The sequence below is a fragment of the Trachemys scripta genome, chromosome 1 (genome assembly GCF_013100865.1).
Source record: "Trachemys scripta elegans isolate TJP31775 chromosome 1, CAS_Tse_1.0, whole genome shotgun sequence".
Taxonomy (NCBI): Eukaryota; Metazoa; Chordata; order Testudines; family Emydidae; genus Trachemys; species Trachemys scripta.
The window spans coordinates 14,883,465-14,903,801 of record NC_048298.1 but is presented as its reverse complement, the minus strand read 5'-3'; the positions used below and the strand labels follow the sequence as shown (position 1 = coordinate 14,903,801).

Sequence of the window (20,337 nt, the reverse complement as noted above, 5' to 3'; positions counted from 1 at the left end):
CTTGACTTCCTGTGGAGCTTTGAATAGAACTTAAAGCCAGTACCCTACTGGAAGATGGTTGCCATACAACCACCTGTCCTCCCTGGGTGCCCCATGGGTGAACTGCTCCATTAGTGCAGAAAGATGCAGATTGTACTCCCTGTGCTCATGGGAGTGAATCAGATCCACTAAAGGGTCATATAAACACTATTTTAAAAGGCTATTTGGCCTTGTCCAAATGAAATTGTTCTGGTGGTGACCTTCTGCGCCCTACCTGTAATTGCATATTGGAAGGTATCCTTGCCCTTTGGGGTTTGGTTTTGTTTAGTTTTTTGCTGTGTACAAAGAAGTAGCATAGTAAGTGTTGAGTAGCTGCAATGGTACATAAAGATGACAATCTGTATAATTATTTGACTTGCCTTTTAATGTGCTCGTTCACTGGTTACTTTTATTTCAGTAAAATAAACTGTTCTTCGAGTGATTGCTCATATAGATTCCAAATAGGTGTGTGCGCACCGCGTGCACAGTCGTGGGAAGGCTTTTCTCCTAGCAGCACCTGTCGGGTTGGCTGTGGAACCCCCGGGAGTGGAACCTTCATGGCGCTCAATATATGACCCTGCCGACCCGGTACCTCCTCAGTTCCTTCTTACCGCCAGTGACGGTCATTAGAACTGCTTTGCAAGCTCTCTCTGTTTCCCTAGCTTCTCTTTCAGACTGTATTTTGTAGTTGTTTAGTTCTTAGTTATTGTAGTTCTAGTTAGTAGTTAGCTGTTGGGCTGGGGAGTTTACCCTCCACCCCGACGGTGTTCTCTTTGGGGGACTTACATGCCTAAGTCCCAGAGGTTCGAGCCCTGCAAGGCCTGAAACAAGCCCATGCCAATGGGCGACCCTCATGACGCTTGTTTAAAGTGTCTGGGGGAAGCACATCAGTGAGAAAAGTGCAGGATTTGTAAGGGCTTTCACCCCCGAACCAAGAAGGAGCGGGACTTTAGATTGAAACAGCTCCTTATGGAGGCAGCACTTAGACCGCAACCCACATCGGCGCAGCAGGATCCAGTTCCCCCCCATCCCTCTTCAGGGATCCTTCTCATGAGCAACTCCTTATCCAGGAGGTGCAGGCGCTCCTTGTCATAGGAGCGGTGGAGGAGGTTCCTGAGGAGCTCAGGGGCAAGGGATTCTATTCCCGCTACTTCCTAATCCCCAAAGCCAAAGGGGTCTCAGATTCATTCTAGACCTGCAAGAACTCAACAAGTTCATGGTAAAGTTGAAGTTCTGCATTGTTTTCCTCAGTACAATTATCCCTTCTCTGGATCTGGGAGACTGGTTCACCGCCCTCGACATGCAAGACGTGTACTTTCACATAGCGATTCACCCTACTCACAGGTACTTTTTAAGGTTCACGATGGACCAAAAACATTATCAGTTCACGGTCCTTCCCTTCGGCCTGTCAACAACCCCACGAGTGTTCACCAAGTGCATGTCAGTGGTAGCAGCCTTCCTCTGAAGGAGGCAGGTGCAGATATACCCTTACCTCGAAGATTGGCTGCTCAGGGGGCACACCAGAGAACAGGTGGAGTCGCAGTCTGTCTGGCTCCATCCACGTTCGAGAGTCCGGGTCTCCTCTGCAATTTGAACAAATCCACCTTGTCTCCGACCCAAAGGATCGAGTTTATCAGAGCAGTGTCGGACTCGGTCCAGGCAAGAGCAAGCCAGCTGGAGTCCTAATTCCAAACCACGGCAAGCATCATTCGATGCATGAGAGAGTACTGACCACTACAGCAAGGAAGTGCCTCGGTCTTCTCAGTAACATGGCAGCCTGCATGTACGTGGCCCGACATACCAGGCTGAGACTCAGATCTCTACAAACATGGCTCGCTTCAACATACTGCTCAGAGCACGACAGCCTGGGTCTAGTGGTCATGGCGCCACAGCCGGTGCTAGAGTCACTCCAGTGGTGGCTCGACTCGAATAGTCTGTAAAGGAGTCCACTTCAGCAGCCCTCAGCTGTCCTTGTCTCTAGTTACGTATGCATCAGCTCTAGGTTGGAACGTACATCTGGGGTATCTCCGAACGCAGGGCCTCTGGTAACAGGACGAGCTCTCTGTCCATATCAATATCACGGCGCTCAGAGCAGTGTGATTCGCATGCCAGACCTTTCAGTCTCATCTTTAAGGCCAGCCACGTGGCAGTCATGACGGACAACACCACTGCAATGTTTTACATCAACTAGCAGGGTGGAACCTGGTCCTCACCCCTCTGTCAGGAGGCTCTCAGATTCTGGGAATTCTGTATAGCCCACTCCATTCACCTGGAAGCATTATATCTGCCAGGAGCCCAGAACGTACTGGCGGACCACCTCAGCTGGTCCTTCCACAGCCACGCGTGGTCCATCCAGCTGGATTTCACTCCATCTTTCTAAGGTGGGGGTTTCCCCAGGACAACCTGTTCGCCACTCGGAGTAACAGGAAGTGCCCAGTGTTTTTCTCCTTTCAGAAAAGCAGCCCAGGCTCAATTGCAGACACATTCCTGCTACCCTGGGGAGGCCGTCTACTCTACGCCTTTCCCCCGATCAGTATCGTGCACAAGGTCCTGCTCCAGGTCCGCAGAGACGGGGCAGAGATCATTCTGGTGGCGCCATCGTGGCCTCAACAACACTGGTACACCACGCTTCTGGATCTTCAGTCGACACTCCGATCACATTGCCACTCCTCCCCGACTTGATCACTCAGGACCATGGTCATCTTCACCACCCAGACCTCCGGTCCCTCCACCTCATGGCCTGGAAGCTTCATGGCTGAACCCTATGGGGCTCCTGTGCTTGGAGCAGGTAAGGGAGGTCTTACTCGGCAGCAGAAAGCCCTCCATGAGGGCTACATATCAGGTGAAGTGGAAGAGGTTCACTTGCTGGTGTGACCAGCGTCATACGCCCCCACTTCAGATGCCATTACCTCTTATTCTGGAGTATGTTCTGCACCTGAAATAGCAAGGCCTGGGAGTGTCATCTGTAAAGGTACACCAAGGGACTATCTCGGCTTTCCACCCCGGAGCCTCTGGACGCGCCGTCTTCGCCAACCCCATGGTTGGACGGTTCCTCAGGGGTCTGGGCTCTGGATCTGCTACATTAGACAGATTAGACAGCCTGTTCCTGCGTGGGACCTTAATTTGGTCCTCTCCAAATTAATGGGGTCCCCATTCAAGCCGCTGGCGACATGCTTCCTTCTCTACCTATCGTGGAAGGTAGCCTTCTTAATTGCCATCACATCAGCAAGAAGAGTATCTGAGTTAAGGCCCTTACCTCCAACCCACCTTATACAGTTTTCCACAAGAACATGGTGCAGCTCAGACCTCACCTGGCCTTTCTGCCTAAGGTGGTATCACACTTCCATACCAGCCAAGACATATTCTTGCCTGTTTTTTATCTGAAGCCTCATACGAGGAACTGTGAGCAGAGGCTGCACACCTTGGATGTTTGGCAAGCGTTAGCCTTCTATATTGAATGCACCAAGCCATTCAGGAAATCAAACCAGTTGTTCGTAGCGGTGGCTGACTGCATGAAAGGCCTACCGGTCTCATCTCAAAGAATATCTTCCTGGATCGTGTCCTGCATCCGCACGTGCTATGAGCTGGTCAAGACACTAGCCCAGGCACTTACGGCACAGTCCCCCATGGACACAGGCCTCGTTGGTGGTATTCCTGGCCCAGGTCCGGATCCAAGAAATCTGCAGGGCAGCAACCTGGTCCTCGGTACATATGGTACCTCTCATTATGCCATCGTCCAGCATGCCCAGAGATGATGCAGCTTTTGTCAGAGTGGTGCTCCAATCTGCGATTCCATAACTCTGACCCCACCGCCTGGTCACCTAATTGGAATTGATATGAGCAATCACTTGAAGAAAAAACGGTTACTCACCTTCTCGTAACTGTTCTTCGGGATGTGTTGCTCATATCCATTCCAAACCCAGCCGCCTTCCCCTCTGTCTGAGTAACCGGCAAGAAGGAACTGAGGAGGCGCCAAGTCGTATATTGAGCGCCATGAAGGCACCACTCTAGGGGGCTCCACAGCCAACCCAATGGGTGCTGCTAGGGGAAAAACTTTCCTATGACTGTGCACACGGCGCGCACACACCTGATTAGAATGGATATAAGCAACACATCTTGAAGAACAACAGTTATGAGAAGGTGAGTAACCGTTTTTTATCATAACCCCTGGATAAGCTTCATGGATGTGATCACTAAGTGACAATGTAAAACAACGTGTGTGAACGCTATTTTAATTACAATATTTGTTTTCCTTTGGTAGCCAGAAGTGCAACTTGCTGAAGGCTTTGATGTCTTTATGCCCAAATCTCAGCTGGACTCTATATTGTCAAACTATACTCGCTCAGGAAGCCTGCTGTTTAGAAAGCTGGTGTGTGCATTTTTTGATGACAAGACCTTGGCTAACTCTTTACCCAATGGCAAGAGGAAAAGAGGACTCAATGATAACCGAAAAGGACTAGACCAAAATATTGTGGGTGCAATAAAAGGTATGTTTCTGCTTTGTTTCCTATATATATGTCTCTCCATCCTTTGCTGAGAATATGTTCTAGTCATTGAGTAATGCCAGGAAGTTAGAATCCCTGGCGTTTAGGTCAGAAAAATGTGCATTCTTTTTATAATTTTTCCATAATTTCTGAAGTGGTCCCTCCAGACCAGATTAAGCTAGAGGCTTATGCCTAGGTCCCCAGCCCCTGAAGGCCTGTGATGAGATGAGAATCTCAACTTTAATTTTTTTCTGGCCTTCATGGATGTAAAGAAAAACTTGAAAATGTGACCAGAGAATACTTGATATCCATTTTGAGTCAGAAGATAGCCTGAAACAATTGCTCCAACTAGAGAAATGCACTGCTCATTCATTAGATTAGAGCCTGCTGCCACTCCATGGAGATGCAGAGTAATGGGAGAACTCTCCTGAGTTTTACCTTGGGTCCTGGATTGCCATATTTCTGTCTTGATCCTCCCAGATCAGGGTTGAGGTACATCGGCAGGGTAGAATGGAAAAACTTGCCATTCATCTGAGTGTGTCATATCTAGTCTATGAATAACTGGATTAGTAGTTTGTGGCTGGCTGTGAGGTGAGGAAGATCTTATTGAAGAAAATCTAGTAAAAGAAATGAGTTTTGTATCTAGTGCTGATGTCAGTGAGGTTGTGGTCCTGCTTGTCTGTGGGAGTGAGTTCCATAGGTCAAGCTCCTGTGAATGTTCTGTCCACCTCTGAGTTGTCTCCCCTGTTAATCAACAGTTTCAAGATAACCGGTAGAATATAGCTGTTAGAGGAAATTATGGTCCAGGGCTTTGAGTATTAGGACAGAGGCTTTGTATTCAACTTAATCAGGGAGCTAGTGCAGAAAGGAAAGCTAGTGATCTGTGTTAAGTGGACAGGCGGCTGCATTTTGTACCATCTGGAGCTTTTAAAGTACATGCGATTCATTCCTAGTTAAGAGTTCCTGTGAGCTAACCTAGAAGTTAAGAAGATATGGACTATGGAGAGCTGGGAGAAGGGTCGGAATCTAGGGGGAGCATGGGCCCTTATAGCAGGGATAAGGGAGAGACAAGAGGAAACAGAGAGGGGAAATCAAATCAGCGTTTTAGATATCTATAATCTAATGCGAGAAGAATGGGGAATAAACAAGAAGAACTAGAAATGCTAGTGAATAAACAGGACTATGACAGTTGCTTCACAGAGAGTTGGTGGGATAATACACATGACAGGAATATTGGTATAGAAGGGTACAGCTTGCTCAGGAAGGACAGGCAGGGGAAAAGGAAGGAGGTGTTGCCTTGTATATCAAAGATGTATGCATTTGAACTGAGGTTGAGATGGAAATAGGAGACAGACTTGTTGAAAGTTTCTGGGTAAGGATAAAAGGGGTAAAAAACAAGGGTAATGTCATGGTAGGGATCTACTACAGACCGCCTAACCAGGCAGAAGCTGGATGAAGCTTTTTTTAAACAATTAACAAAATCTTCCAAAGCACAGGACTTGGTGGTGATGGGGGACTTCAGCTACCCAGACATCTGTTGGGAAAATAATACAGCAGGGCACAGATTATCCAACAAGTTCTTGGGATGCATTGAAGACATTTTTTTATTTCAGAAGGTGGAGAAAGCAGCTAGGGGAGAGGCTGTTCTAGATTTTATTTTGACAAATAGAGAGAAACTGGTTGAGAATTTGAAAGTGGAAGGCAGCTTGGGTGAAAGTGATCATGTAGGGTTACCATATTTAAAAAATAAAAAAAAGAGGACACTCCACGGGGCCCTGGCCCCGGCCTAACTCCGCCCCTTCCCCAAAGTCCCTGCCCTAACTCCGCCCCCTCCCCTGAGCACCCCGCATTCCCCCTCTGCCTTCCCAGCCATGCGAAAAGGGCTGCCCGAGCGCTACCGGCTTCACGGTTTGCTGGGCAGCCACCAGACCCTGTGCCCCCGGCCGGCACTTCCCCAGCGCAGCTGGAGCCCGGGAGGGGAAGAGCCCAGGAGGGGAAGCGCCCTGCCAGGGGCACAGGGTCTGGAGGCTGCCCGGCAAACTGTGAAGCCGGTAGTGCTCGGGCTTCGGGCAGCCCCCGTGCCTCCGGACCCTGCACCCCAGGCCGGGCACTTCCCCTCCCGTGCTCCGGTGGCTGCTGTGCTCCCTGAACTCCTGGGCTCTGTAAGCACCGAACTGCCCGAGTGCTACTGGCTTCAGGCAGCCCCCATGCCTCTGGACCCTGCGCCCCCGGAGCCCGGGATGGGAAGTGCCTGGCTGGTGGCTCAGGGGCCGGAGGCATGGGGGCTGCCCGAAGCCCGTAGCACTCTGGCAGCTCGGCTCTTAAACAGAGCCGAAGAGTCAAGGTAGGGAGCACAGCAGCTGCGGGAGGGGAAGTGCCCGGCCGGTATTTTTCCCGGACATGTTCGGCTTTTTGGCAATTCCCCCCGGACAGGGGTTTGATTACCAAAAAGCCGGACATGTCTGGGAAAAACCGGACGTATGGTAACCCTAGATCATGAAATGATAGAGTTAATGATTCAAAGGAATGGTAGGAGGGAAAACAGCACAATAAAGATAATGGAATTCAAAAAGGCAGACTTGAACAAACTCAGAGAGTTGGTAGGTAAGATCCCATGGGAAACAATTCTGAAGGGAAAAATAGTCCGAGAGAGTTGGCAGTTTTTCAGAGAGACATTATAAAGGGCACATGAGCAAACTATCCCACTGTGTAGGAAAGATAGGAAGTCTGGCAAGAGACCACCCTGGTTTAGCCAGGAGATCTTCAATGATCTGAAACTCAAAAAAGAGTCCTACAAAAAAATGGCAATTAGGTCAAATTACAAAGGATGAATATAAACAAATAACACAAGTATGTAGGGACAAAATTAGAAAGGCCAGGGCACCAAACAAGTTCAAACTAGCTGTAGACCTAAGGGGTAACAAGAAAACATTCTACAAATACATTAGAAACAAGAGGAAGACCAAGGACAGAGTAGGCCCATTACTCACTGAGGGGGAACAGACAAAAACGGAAAATGTAGAAATGGCAGAAGTGTTGAATGACTTTTTTTTGTTTCAGTTTTCACCAAAAAGTATAGTAGCGATTGGAAGTCAAACATAGTGAATGCCAGGGAAAATGAGGTAGAATTTGAGGGCTAAAATAGGAAAAGGACAAGTTAGATGTTGTCACGTCACCAGGGCCTGATGAAATACATCCTAGAATACTCAAGGATCTGACTGAGGAGATATCTGAGCCATTAGCGATTCTCTTTGAAAGCTCATGGACAACAGGAGAGATTCCAGAGGACTGGAAGAGGGCAAATATAGTGCCAATCTATAAAAAGGGAAATAAGGACAACTGGGGGAATTACAGATCAGTCATCTTAACTTCAGTACCTGGAAAGATAATGGAGCAAATAATTAAGTAATCAGTTTGCAAACATCTAGAAGATAATAAGGTGATAAGTAACAGTCAGCATGGATTTGTGAAGAAAAACATGTCAAACCAACCTAATAGCTTTCTTTTGACAGGGTAACAAACTTTGTGAATGGGGGGAAGCAGTAGCTGTTATATCTTGACTTTAGTAAGGCTTTTGATACTGTCTCGCATGACCGTCTCATGAACAAACTAGGGAAATGCAGCCTGGATGGAGATACTATTAGGTGGGTGCATTAATGGTTGACAAACCATTCCCAGAATGTAAATCAGTGGTTCACAGTCAAGCTGGAAGGGCATATCGGGTGAGGTCCTGCAGGGATCGGTCCTGGGTCTGGTTCTATTCAGTATCTTCATCATTGATTTAGATAATGGCATAAAGAGTACACTTATAAAATTTGCGAACAACAGCAAGCTGGGAAGGGTTGCAAGTGCTTTGAAGGATAGGATGAAAATTTTAAATGATCTGGACAAACTGAAGAAATGGTCTGAAGTAAATAGGATGAAATTCAATAAGAAAAAATGCAAAGTACTCCACTTAGGAAGGAACAATCAGTTGCACATACAAAATGGGAAATGACTGCCTAGGAAGGAGTACTGCAGAAAGGGCTCTAGAGGTTATTGTGGATGGCAAGCCAAATATGAGTCAGCAGTGAAACACTGTTGCAAAAAAAGCAAATATAATTCTGGGATGTATTAGCAGGAGTGTTGCAAGCAAGACACCATAAGTAAATTCTTCCACTCTACTCTGCACTGATAAGGCCTCTACTGGAGTATTGTGTCCAGTTCTGGGTGCCACATTTCAGGAAAGTTGTGGACATACTTGAGAAAGTCCAGAGGAGAGCAACAAAAATGATTGAAGGTCTAAAAAGACATGAGCTATCAGGAAAGATTGAAAAAAAGTAGGTTTGTTTAGTGTGGAGAAGAGAAGACTAAGGAGGGACATAAGAGTTTTCAAGTACATAAAAATTTGTTACAAGGAGGAAGCAGAAAAATTAGCCCCCTTGCTCTCTGAGGATAGGACAAGAAGCAATGAGCTTAAATTGCAGCAAGGGAGTTTTAGGTTGGACATTAGGAAAAACTACCTGTCAGGGTAGTTAAGCACTGGAACAAATTGCCTACGGAGGTTGTGGATTCTCTGTCATTGGAGGTTTTTAATAACAAGTTAGACAAACACCTGTCAGGAATGGTCTAGTTATTACATAGTCTTGCCTTGGGTGCAGGGGACTGGACTAGATGACCACTTGAGGTCCCTTCCAGTCCTACTCTTCTCTGATTCTGTGATTGTGACCGTGACACAGTCCTGACTTATATTTCTGATAGAATCTCTGGTATTGACTGCAACTACAACCAGGTTCAGAACCAGGTTTATATTAGAAGGTTGATTTTAGATTGCCTAACTCAGGAAAAAAATTGGTTATTTCATAATTTGTCCAGTGAGGGGTTTCTTACACACTCTCTTCTGAAGAATCTGGTACTGGCCTCTGCAAGAGACAGAATCCTGGACTAGATGGACCACTGATCTGGAATGGCAATTTCTATGTAATGTTCATTGACTCAGTGCCTCCATTCACATCTTGTTGATGGTTTTGTACCAATACATTGACGATATATTAGCACCGAAAGGTCCATTGGATGATATCAGTAGGACCCATCATACAGAATACTGTATTGCTGATAAACATTGACATACAAGGAAAATTCATTTTTTACATGGTATCCTTCATACAAGTCACAGAAAGCTTTGAAGGGCAAGTTAGTCATAAACTAGAGAAAACAGGAAGGTTTCAATATGAATTTTTAAATCCGCTGACATGGAGGAAAGGTAGCAGGGGACAGATATTTCCAGTAGGTGGGGCAGCACCATTGAAATAGCAAAACTCGCCCTACTGTAGAAAGCAGCAGTCACAAGCAGTTAAACAAAAATGACCACATTTCAATTAAAAACCCTCAAAATAGAATTTGTAATGGAAATAGAAATGTGTCTGTGGTGGTACTACTAGGCACTGCTATAATAAGAGGATTGCATTCACTGCATTTAGAGTATCAACCAAATGACAGTGCATGACCTTTGTCATGTTTCATTAGGGGAGTTCTTTCCTAGGGGCTAATGCAACAAGTTGCCAAGGGTTGACACAGTGTGGAACTTTACTCAGCCTGGCTCCGATAGCACTATTTTTCCCCTGAGGAGCTGTGCTCTAAGACACTGTGGGTTCATTTATTCCAAGTAATGACTGAGCCAGTATGAAATCTCCATGAGAACAACATCATGTTGTTTGCATTATCATTAAGACATTATGCTACCAAACTCTCAGATAGTTTAGTGATTTTTTTTTTTGTCCTTTTCCATGACGTGGATACAGAAATGGAGAAAAAACTACATTCATTGGAGAAATTAGCTGAGAACTTAAGGGGACACTGTCAACTTGAAAATCGTCCTTCTGTCTGAAAACATTTTACCTACTATCATTACAAATTATATATAAGATTTCTATAACTGGAAATGATTAGAGGAGAAACGCTCTCTTTCTACTTTGCGCACACTTTGTGTAGCAACAGTTTCATTGTTTTCCCTGAGTAGTCATTACCTCCTGTTGTTTGTGTGTCTTTCACACAACATAGAGAAATCTTGTTTAAAAATAAGCAAATGTGATTGTAAAATCACAAAAATTGGCAGAGGAATAGAAGCTGAAACTACTATCAACGTTTTTTTAATTTACTAGAATTCAAGTTGATGTCTGTTTCAAAGGACAATGTAATCTTTCACATCATCGACTCTGATATTGTAATCAGTTGATTATTATTACTTTATTATTGTAGCACCTAGGGATCACAGTCCTGGATCAAGACACCCATTGTTCCAGGCACTGTACAAACACAGAACAAAAAGACAGTCCCTGACCCAATAAGCTTTCAGTTCATGCAAAGCTGACCACCGCACCTATGTGAGACCCTGTTGACATCTGTGGTACTCCAGATGGGCTACCCCAGGCCCTTATTGATCAGACTGCGGGATTGAGGCCATAGATTGTAAACAAACACCTGTATATTGTGAATAGTACCTTACATTATTAAAACTGAAAGAATTTTAAAAATACATTTTTTTAACCCTTTATACTTATTTATTAATATTTTGAAGACTGTGTGTGTGTATAATATATATACACACTGTGTGTGTGTGTGTGTATATATATATATATATATTATATATACACACACATATAAAAATATAAAAAATCTTTCATATATCACTTGGATATATGAAGTCCTCTTGGATTATAAGCACTTTGAGCCAGAGACCAAGTCTTCCTATATATTGCCCTAACATAATGGTGCTCCAGATTTTGACACCTCTGGCCACTACTGCAATAGGATTGTTAATCATAGTAATACTTAGACTATTTATGTTCTGATTTACTTTTGGCACTTCTCTCAGGTGGACAGTGAAAACAATTAGTCAGTTTCACTTTTGTTTATAGTCAGTTTCATTTCTTGCTTTTAATGTTGCAATGTGTTAGGGTTGCAGACACAGCAGGGGAATGTTTTATCTGTTATAATTCCAATGAAAAACAAACAAATTTTGAAAATATATCTAGTATTTTAAGCTCTGTAAAAGCTTGTTTTTTACAAAATCTAAATTTTGGACCTGATTGACATTGTCCCCTTTAAAGCAGTTGTTTTTATATGTGTTTATACAAGCTCACTGTCCTCTTCTGTTTTGCCAATATGATAAATGCCCACTGAAGATTTAGGACTTCTTCATATCGCCTGTTTGCTAGCAGCCTGACAGACAAGATCATGAGACCAGAAGGACCAGGAGGAGACCTGCCTTTCTCCGCTAATGCCAAAATGCACATGGTGAACAGGCAGTTATAAATATCCACCACTTGTGAGGCTTAGTTCAAAGTTCACCATTATTTTAATACAGATTTTCTGTATGTGACATACATGAGATGTAGACATTCTCTCTCTCAGGTTTTTATAGGCAGCTAATCAATATAGTATCTAGACACAAAATAATATATTTAAAGATAAACACATAGAACATTGAATTGCCCTCTGGTCTTGCCCTCCTAGTTTTGGCCACTTTAACTTCAGTTTTTGTTATTGTTGTTTTTATTTTTAATCCTCCTCCTCTTCCTTGTTTTCCCCTTCTCAGTTTTGACAAGACACTTTAAAAAAAAATGCTACCTTTTATTTTAGTCTTCACAGAAAAATATTGCACTGCTAACCACGTGGATAAACTTCCTGGCCCCAGAGACTGGGTACAGATTCTACAGGATCAAATTAAACTGGCAAGAAGACGGTTAAAAAGAGGCTCAGGTAAGCATGAAAATGTCAGAAATAACAACTTAGCATAAGACTAAAGTCATAGAGCCTGATTTTTTTTCAGAGGTGAACTGAGCACTCACAGCTCCCCTTGACTTTAATTGTAGTTGTGAGGGCTCAGTACCTCTGAAAATGAAGCCAATACACTTTTGGCATGTTGCCGCTAGAATGCAAAATGTGGTGTTTGATATGTTTTGAATGGTAATAGTCTTAAGGTATGTCTTCACTGTAGAGTTAAGTCAGGCTCTTTCTCAGGTGTTGCCTCGAAGCCCTTCCTGTCCACCATACACACAACCATCTCACTTGAGTTTAGCAGTGCTTTAAGCCCAGGCTAGCTTCCCAGCTGGGGCTATAGACTACTAGAGGTTAGGGGCTGCTTTCACTTGGGCTGGTAACCTGCCCACTCCTCAGTGAGGACACAGGCTAAATTACTCAAATGCTGAGAATCCTCCAGTGCCTTCCCACAATTTCCCCCCATGCGCCCAAAGGGACAGACAAGTTCTTCCACAATTCACTGAGAGAGAATCATAGAGCTCAGTTTACTGGAGCCCAAAGAATCATAGGATCAGAGGCGGATTACTGTTTTGTGGGGCCGTAGGTCAGAGCAAGTGGGGGCCCTTCCCCACCCTTTCCACCTGCAGTCCTCCATCCCACCGGCTTGCCCCGCCTCCCACCCAGCACTGGGATTTGGGGCATGGGGGCTTGCCCCCCCTCCGCCTGCCCGGCGCTTCTGCCGGGAAGCGGGGTCGGAGACCTGGCAGGAGGTCCGGGTGGACGGAGTGGGGCAAGCCTCCATGCCACTACCCTGCTCGCCAGCAGAAGTGCCTGGCAGAGCGGGTCAGGGCACGGGGGCGCCCAATTGGCCAGGGCTCGTGGGCACGGGCCTCGTTGGCCCAGTGGCTAATCCGCCACTGCATAGGATATGTCCCCGGAAGTCCTAGCGACACACGTGGGTAAGTGCAGCACTAGTGGGGACACAGTAGTTTTGGCTTTGCCGAGTGGCTGCCCACACACAGGTTAGGCTCACTCAGTTGATGATTACCTGACTTAACTCTGCAGTGACGACATACTTAGGCTCTGATTTTATAATTAATGGCATGTCGGTGCAACGCACTGCCCATGTGCTGTCAATTCCAGTTGAAATAAGAATTTATAGTTTCAGAATCCACGGTAGAATTCCTAGAAAGCTGAAAACAGTTTCTCCCCATTATAGTGATGTATGTGTAATTATTTTATACACTTTTACCAGTCTCCTTTCTAAGTACGGTGCCCCCTTTCCTGCTGGGGACTCTCTTCTTATGTTGGTTCTCTCTTACTTCTCTCCCCAGCATTTTCTTCAGTCTCCATATGCAAGTATTCCCAGTCCTCCAACCGCCCTCTCCCCAATAGCACCTGACCCCCATTGTGTGAGGCACATCATTTGCATCACATCAATAACCCTTCCTTACAGCCACTTTTCTTAGCTTGCTTCCTTTATTTTTTCTTACTGCTCCGCACTGCAAATAAGTGCATTGTTTCTGTTGGTTTAAGGAAAAAAGAGCTAGATGAAGCACTGAATCCAGGTGTCCAATCTGACAATGTAAAGCTCTAGGCTTCTGGGCCAATTGGAGTTATTCTAACCTATTGAACTTGTGTGTGTTTATGTATAGCCTTTTAAAAAAAATGATCCATTGTGAATTCCAAAGGCTGAATATTCAGCTGGCCAAAGAGTATGAGAGAGACCATGGCAGATGAATGAACTGTTGCCGTTTGCTGGATCCATGCACCAAAGAGCCAACATTTTCAGTCCTGAGCTTTGTCTGTAGCATTCGGTTAGGCAAGTATCTGAGGTAACTGCAAAAGCTGAGGCATTCTTCTATCGCACAGTTCTGTCAACACTAATGGGAAATGCACAGAAAAGTGCAAGAGAGTAAAAGAAAGGAGGGGGAGATATAGAAACAAAAAGGAGGAAAGAAGGGCAGATTGCTAGCAATAATCCCCCTCTTCCAAAAAAAAAAAAAAAAAAAAAAAAAAAAAAGTTGAGTTTACCAAATCCCCTAGACTATCAAACCAACTCTGCCCTTGAATATGAGATTATGAGGTGAGCTTGCTAGTGAGAATCATCGGATTGCTTGTCGTTGCACAGCAGCATCCTTTCCTGCCATTGATGAAGGCTTCAGAAGGCCACCTAGTCCTCCTTGACTGGAAGAATGGTACTATGGTGCAGGTCTTCAATGACATGAAGATTCATATGTGCAGTGGAGGAGGCGAGCAGGGAGAGAGACTGGGGGTCCTTGGGGTATCTGCAGAGATGCAGAAGAACTTTTGTGGGGAACTCCATTGACCTATCAGAGGGGTAGCCGTGTTAGTCTGGATCTGTAAAAAGCGACAAAGAGTCCTGTGGCACCTTATAGACTAACACAAGTATTGGAGCATAAGCCCCACGAAAGCTCATGCTCCAATACTTGTGTTAGTCTATAAGGTGCCACAGGACTCTTTGTCACTTTTTCCATTGACCTAATTTGATTTCGTTTGTTTTGAATATTTTCCCAACATTCTTGTTTGCTTTTTGTGGTGTGCCTCTCCAGGATGTTAGCTAGCGCTGCAGCTCTACTGTGGGAGTTAGCAATGATTTTACGGGTTTTCTTTTAAAGAGGGGCTACCAGGAACCACTCCCACCTATGCTCTTTACCCAATATTGGGGAGCCGAACTGGAGAATGCTGCATCTCAGCCTTAGCAGTAAGAGGCTTCCTATGAAAAGATGAGTGAAACTGAGCCTAGTATACTAAACTAGGTGGGGTACTAACTATGCCTGTCCAGAGACAAGAACTGATCAACCCAGTGCGTGGGTGGACAATGAAAAGAAATACAGTAACCCATAGTCCCATTTTCCAATTAGTATATAGAAGCTGAATTGTTGTAAAGACTCTATTTTATATTGTTTCTTATATTTGAATGTATGTTTTTTCTACTGGCCCTTCACCTACATCCCAATCTCTCTGGATCTGGTTGTCCTCTCACTTAGGCATTGTCTATACACAAGTTGTACCAGTATAGTTGAAGTGGCACTATCTCCCCAGTGTGGATACAGTTATATTGGTATAACGAAGCTTTATACAAGTTTAGCTATTCCCATATGGAGAGGGGAATAATATATACTGGTATAACTGCGTCCCTACTAGGAGTTGTGCTGGTAAAACTTTTTTTTTTTTTTTTTTAATTACACCCGTAATTGACATATACTGGTACTAAAACTAAAATCTGAGTATAGATCTTTACACTTGTAAATCAGGAATAATTCCACTGGCATCAATGGAGTAGAAGTGGAGTAAGTGAGAGGAGAGCTAGGCCGGGAGGTGAAATTCGGTCGCTTTCAAGTTAATGGCAAAACTCCCATTGACTTCAGTGAAGCCAGGATTTCACCTTCTGTATGTGGTTGCTTTTTTTCCTTCATTATTTACTTCGTCCTCAGTTTTGACATCATCACAGAACTATGTAATAATTTTCCTAGCAGAACACGCTAACAAAAGAGTTCTCAGAGCAGAGCTGTAGCACCTTGGGGCTAATTTCTTTCTAGCTTCCAAAATGCTGCTTCATGTTTTCAAACCAGTTCTCTTTATTCTTACTTTAAAACTTTGCATAATGAATGTAGTGCCTGGGAAAGGTGCTAGTCTATTTGTCAGACCCAGAGACTGAAATTCATTATTAGAGAGCACAGATACGCGGCTGGTGCTGACCATGCAAGCTTCCCACACGCTCCACCTACTTTGGAGAGACCAAGGTTAGCAGTCTAGACTCTCCAGGAGTAAGAATATAGACTGCTAACCTAGTAACAAAGGCAATGACTTGTGTGGGGATGCTTTGAAAGTAGAACCCAAACTGGAGTCTGGTCTGAATTCTCAGGCCCATAGCCAGAAAGGTATTTAGGTGACTAGTTCCCATTGACTTCAGTGTGCCTCAGTTGCACCAGTTTACTTAAATGTGTGATTTTTAAATTTACTATGGTGGTGTAGCCATGTTGGCCCCAGGATATTAGAATGACAAGGTGAATGAGGTAATATCTTTTATTGGACCAACTTCCGTTGGTGAAAGAGACAAGCTTTCGAGTTCCACAGAGCTATTCTTCAGTACTGGGAAAGGTAATCGGAGTGTCACAGTTAAATATAAGGTGGAACCGATTGTTAAGCATAAGGAGTTTACACAAGTTGCAAGAAACCATTCAAAATGAAGTTGGCAATTAAGATCTTTGCAGCATAGGACAAAGGAGAGAAAGTGGGTTACAAACTGTTGTCATGAGACAGTGTCTCTGTTGAGTCCATGATTTTTGGTGTCTAGGAGAATTATGAATTTAAGCTCCCAGGCTTGTCTTTTGAAGGTTGTGTGCAGCTTTCCTTCGAGGACGAGGACTGAGAGGTCAGATATAGAGCGATCATTTTGTACGAAGTGTTCACCCCCGCAGGGATATGGTGTTTTTGTCTTTTATCATTTTTCTCTGTGAGCTCATTCAAGAGTGTAGTGATTGTCTAGATTCACCCACGTAGTTGTTGTTCGTGCATTTGATGCACTGGCTGAAGTACACCACCTTGTGATAGTCATGTGTCAGACCATGGATCTTGAAAGGCATGTTGTGGGAAGTATCGATCATCACAGCAATGGAGATATGACTGTGGGTGGTAAGCTTAATGAGGCTAAGGGTGTTGTTTGAAGGCCAGAAATGGGAGTTCAGGAAATCCTGGTTTCTTGCAACATGTGTTCTTTCACCAACAGAAATTGGTCCAGTAAAAGATATTACCTCACCCACCTGATTTTTTTAAATTGATTTATGCAACTTCTAGTTTGCAGTTTAAGCTCTGGTCTACACAATTTTTGTAGTACTTTAACTATATTGGTATAGAAACAGATTTAGTTACACTAGTGCAACCCTATAGTTATAGCTGTTTACATGTATAGGAACAAATTGTAAGGCACCTTTTTTATTGGTATAACTGTGTCCACCCATGTAACTGTTTCCATACAAAATCACACCCTTTACTGAAATAGTAAGATCAGTGCAGAAACAGTGTAGATCAGGCCTGAGGGGTTGTCTACATAGAAAAATTGATTCAAATTAAGGTAGTGTGTGTAATTAAAGAACAGCTGTTCCTGATTAACTCCATGTATGGGTGCTCTGATTCTGGAATAACTCCCCATGGAGACGTACCCTAAGTTTCAAGGTACCTAAAGATCTTATTTGCAATTGAGTTAAGCTAAACTGGTTTAAGACTTTGTTAAACTGATATGTGTGTCCACACTGGTGGGTTGCACGAATTTCACTAATTCAATTTCTAGCTAAGCTGGTGCACAAACTGTGTGTGGACAGGCTTGAGACTACTGTTGTTTTTCACAAATGCCACCAAAAGCTGTTTGGCCCCTACTGAGTTGGGCTGAATTTGAACTGCTGACTTGGAAGGGAAAGGCTCTCTATTCCATTACCAGTCCTCTGATGCATTCAGTCCACCCTCTGACTGGGTTTTCTATTTAGGCCAAGTAGCTATTTGCATGTCCAAATGATGACAAATTATGTTCATGAGTAATCTTCCGTGCTGAATCCTGTGGTTTGATAATTTGATAAGCTAATGGTGTAAACGCCAGTGTATTCCCCTAGCCATCTGTGGCAGTAATAGCTTGAGAACTCCAGCAAATGAATGGGGAGGATCTGCCTTTAGTGCTGCTTTCTTTAGTATTTACCCTCTTGAGTATTTTCAAATTAAATGATATTCTGATCACAGGATCCTAGATGTTGTCCAGCTTCAACCTTATTTATCATATTTGGCTCATTTCCTAGAATTAGGTACAGAATAGTCTCTGACTGGGAAGGCTAATCAACAAACTGCTTTTAAAAAAACCCTGCTTGCTCTCTAGAAAAAACTTCCCCTGGGTAGGGTTTGAAAGGTTGTTATCCTAATACAAATAGAAATTAATTTAAGGTTAGCATCAGCAATAACATTTTTTCATAACTGGAAATAGTCTTATTTTGCTTTGGATTTTTCTCCGTTCCATTAGATTATTGCCTTAGATCTGAGACTTGGGTTTTTTCTTTTAATTTATTAGATCTGAGAATAAAGCTGTCATTGCCATTAAATTTTTATTGGCCTTGTTCAGTCTTTTCAAAATTTCACAAGTTGGCTGTCACAAGGGAGGAAAAAAGACTGTGAGGTTAACGCTACAAATAGATGTTATAATTAAAATAAACTAGCATGATAATATTCTTCACCTTTGACTGTTGGTCCCACTTCATGCAATTGGCACAGCCAAAAAAAATCCACATGTTTGTATGCATTCTGGGGCACCGGATCATACTGCCAATTCTATCCCTTCCACAACGTCTAGGCTCAGCTCCCTGCAACTGCTGGGGAGGGAGGGAGTATGGCCAGGGACATGAAGTTGAGGAAAAATCAGATGTATACATTTCCCTTTTTAGAACAGGATAAATTACAATGCAAATTGCATTGTGATTTACAGCTGCCCTGACTAGCAGTAGCTCCCATTGTGTAGTCTTGCCATGCTACAAAAGGGGAATATGGGTAGGTGGCCAGTGGACCAGCCAGCGACGACACATCCAGAGACACAGCCGTTGGCACAGTGATTTAAGGAGGGCCATGAATGGGCTAGTCTCAGCAGGAAACAGCCCTGCTGTTGTCATCATCTCTGCATCCAAAACTAGTATCCAAACCTTCTGGCTATTCCACTCTGTCTCCAATAATAAAAAATGGGGCATGAGCCACACATTTCTTGTGATAAGTCCTCTCATCCTTTTCAAGTCTTGAAAAGGATATGAGCCATTATTCTTTAATGGCAGTATGTTGCTAAAAGCCTCCATATAGACAGGAATGCTGGTACAGTATGACTAAATGCTCCTAAAGCACAGAGTGAGTAAGAGTTCTTCATGCAATATGATTTTACTGTGTGTAACTCAAAAGCCTTTAAATACCATACATAATAAAGGAAAATGAAGCAGCACTATGAAATGTGCTCAGTCTTTTCAGGTCTGATTGGTGTGAAGTAGTCACCTGACATGATGATAGTAGTTGCATCATTGTACTATTGTTTATTTTAAACACTGCCTGATTACAATGGAAAATGCTGGGGGCGAGAGGAGAAAAACTTATATTAAATCCTTGCTGGACTGTGCTGTCTCACCCATGTGTTGAGACCTCCACTCCATCATTACCACATCTTCCTACGTCTCTTGTGGTATTCTTTTCCCCTCTGTTTGTGTCTTTGCCCCTCCTCTCAGTCCTCAGCTTTCTCTGGTCCTCTCTTCGTGATGTAATTAATACACAAGGCATATGTGTCTTGTGAGATAGCTTGCTAGTGCTGATTTATGTTTAGCAGCAGACACAAGGGCAGATATTATGTTGGATGGGAATCACAGGAGTAACATTATGCTTTCCTGGCCAGTATTTTATCTAGATTCAGGAGAATAACGACAGCAAAACTAATAAGGGCAACCTCTCTATTAACCTCTTCATTCCTGCACGTACATGCTTCTGTGCAAGCAGCAAAATAGCAGGTGCACATTTGCCAGACAGGCACATTCCGCAGCAGCAAAATGATTTTGGAAAAAGGTCTGAAGGACGTGGCTACAGGAGTGTTTACCACAGTTACCAAACTCTTTCTAAACAAAGAATACAAGAGAGTTTCAAAATTCCAATCTTGCTTGCCCTGTCATGCAGGTAGGCCCATTGAAGTCGAGACAAGTACGATTTGGCTCATGGCTGATGGGCGTGGTGTTTGAAAGCAAACCACATTTTCCTGTTTAGAATGGAATGTGGAAGGGTGATCTGCCTCAGCATTTGGAGGGTCAAGGTGTTTATTGCTTATTTGTGAACTTGAACTTAGCTTGACCTGCTTCCCCAATAATCATCTGAAACATCTTCTGTTGGGAGCCAAGGGAGCTCACTGGATGAGGGCTCTGAAAAAGGCTGTTTAATGTTGGCTCTGAGCAGGTCATAGTGCTTTAAGACCTTCAGCTATTTAAAAAATAAACTAATCCTTGTTTTCAATGAGTTTGGTGCTGTTTGACAACACTGTTAAGGGTAATCAGCACAAACAACCCAGTTAAGGACG

The 20,337-nt window shown here is 43.9% G+C and overlaps 1 protein-coding gene across 4 annotated transcripts in view; it reads left to right on the top strand.

The window, feature by feature from the left end:
• Window positions 1-20,337, top strand: part of BEND7 (BEN domain containing 7) — a 104,485-nt gene that overhangs the window by 25,381 nt on the left and 58,767 nt on the right. For all 4 annotated transcript variants that reach the window (XM_034765066.1, XM_034765057.1, XM_034765048.1 and 1 more), the window contains exons 6-7: window positions 4,280-4,505; window positions 12,123-12,242. In XM_034765066.1, the coding sequence (XP_034620957.1) occupies window positions 4,280-4,505; window positions 12,123-12,242 (346 nt within the window). The remainder of the gene's footprint in view (window positions 1-4,279; window positions 4,506-12,122; window positions 12,243-20,337) is intronic.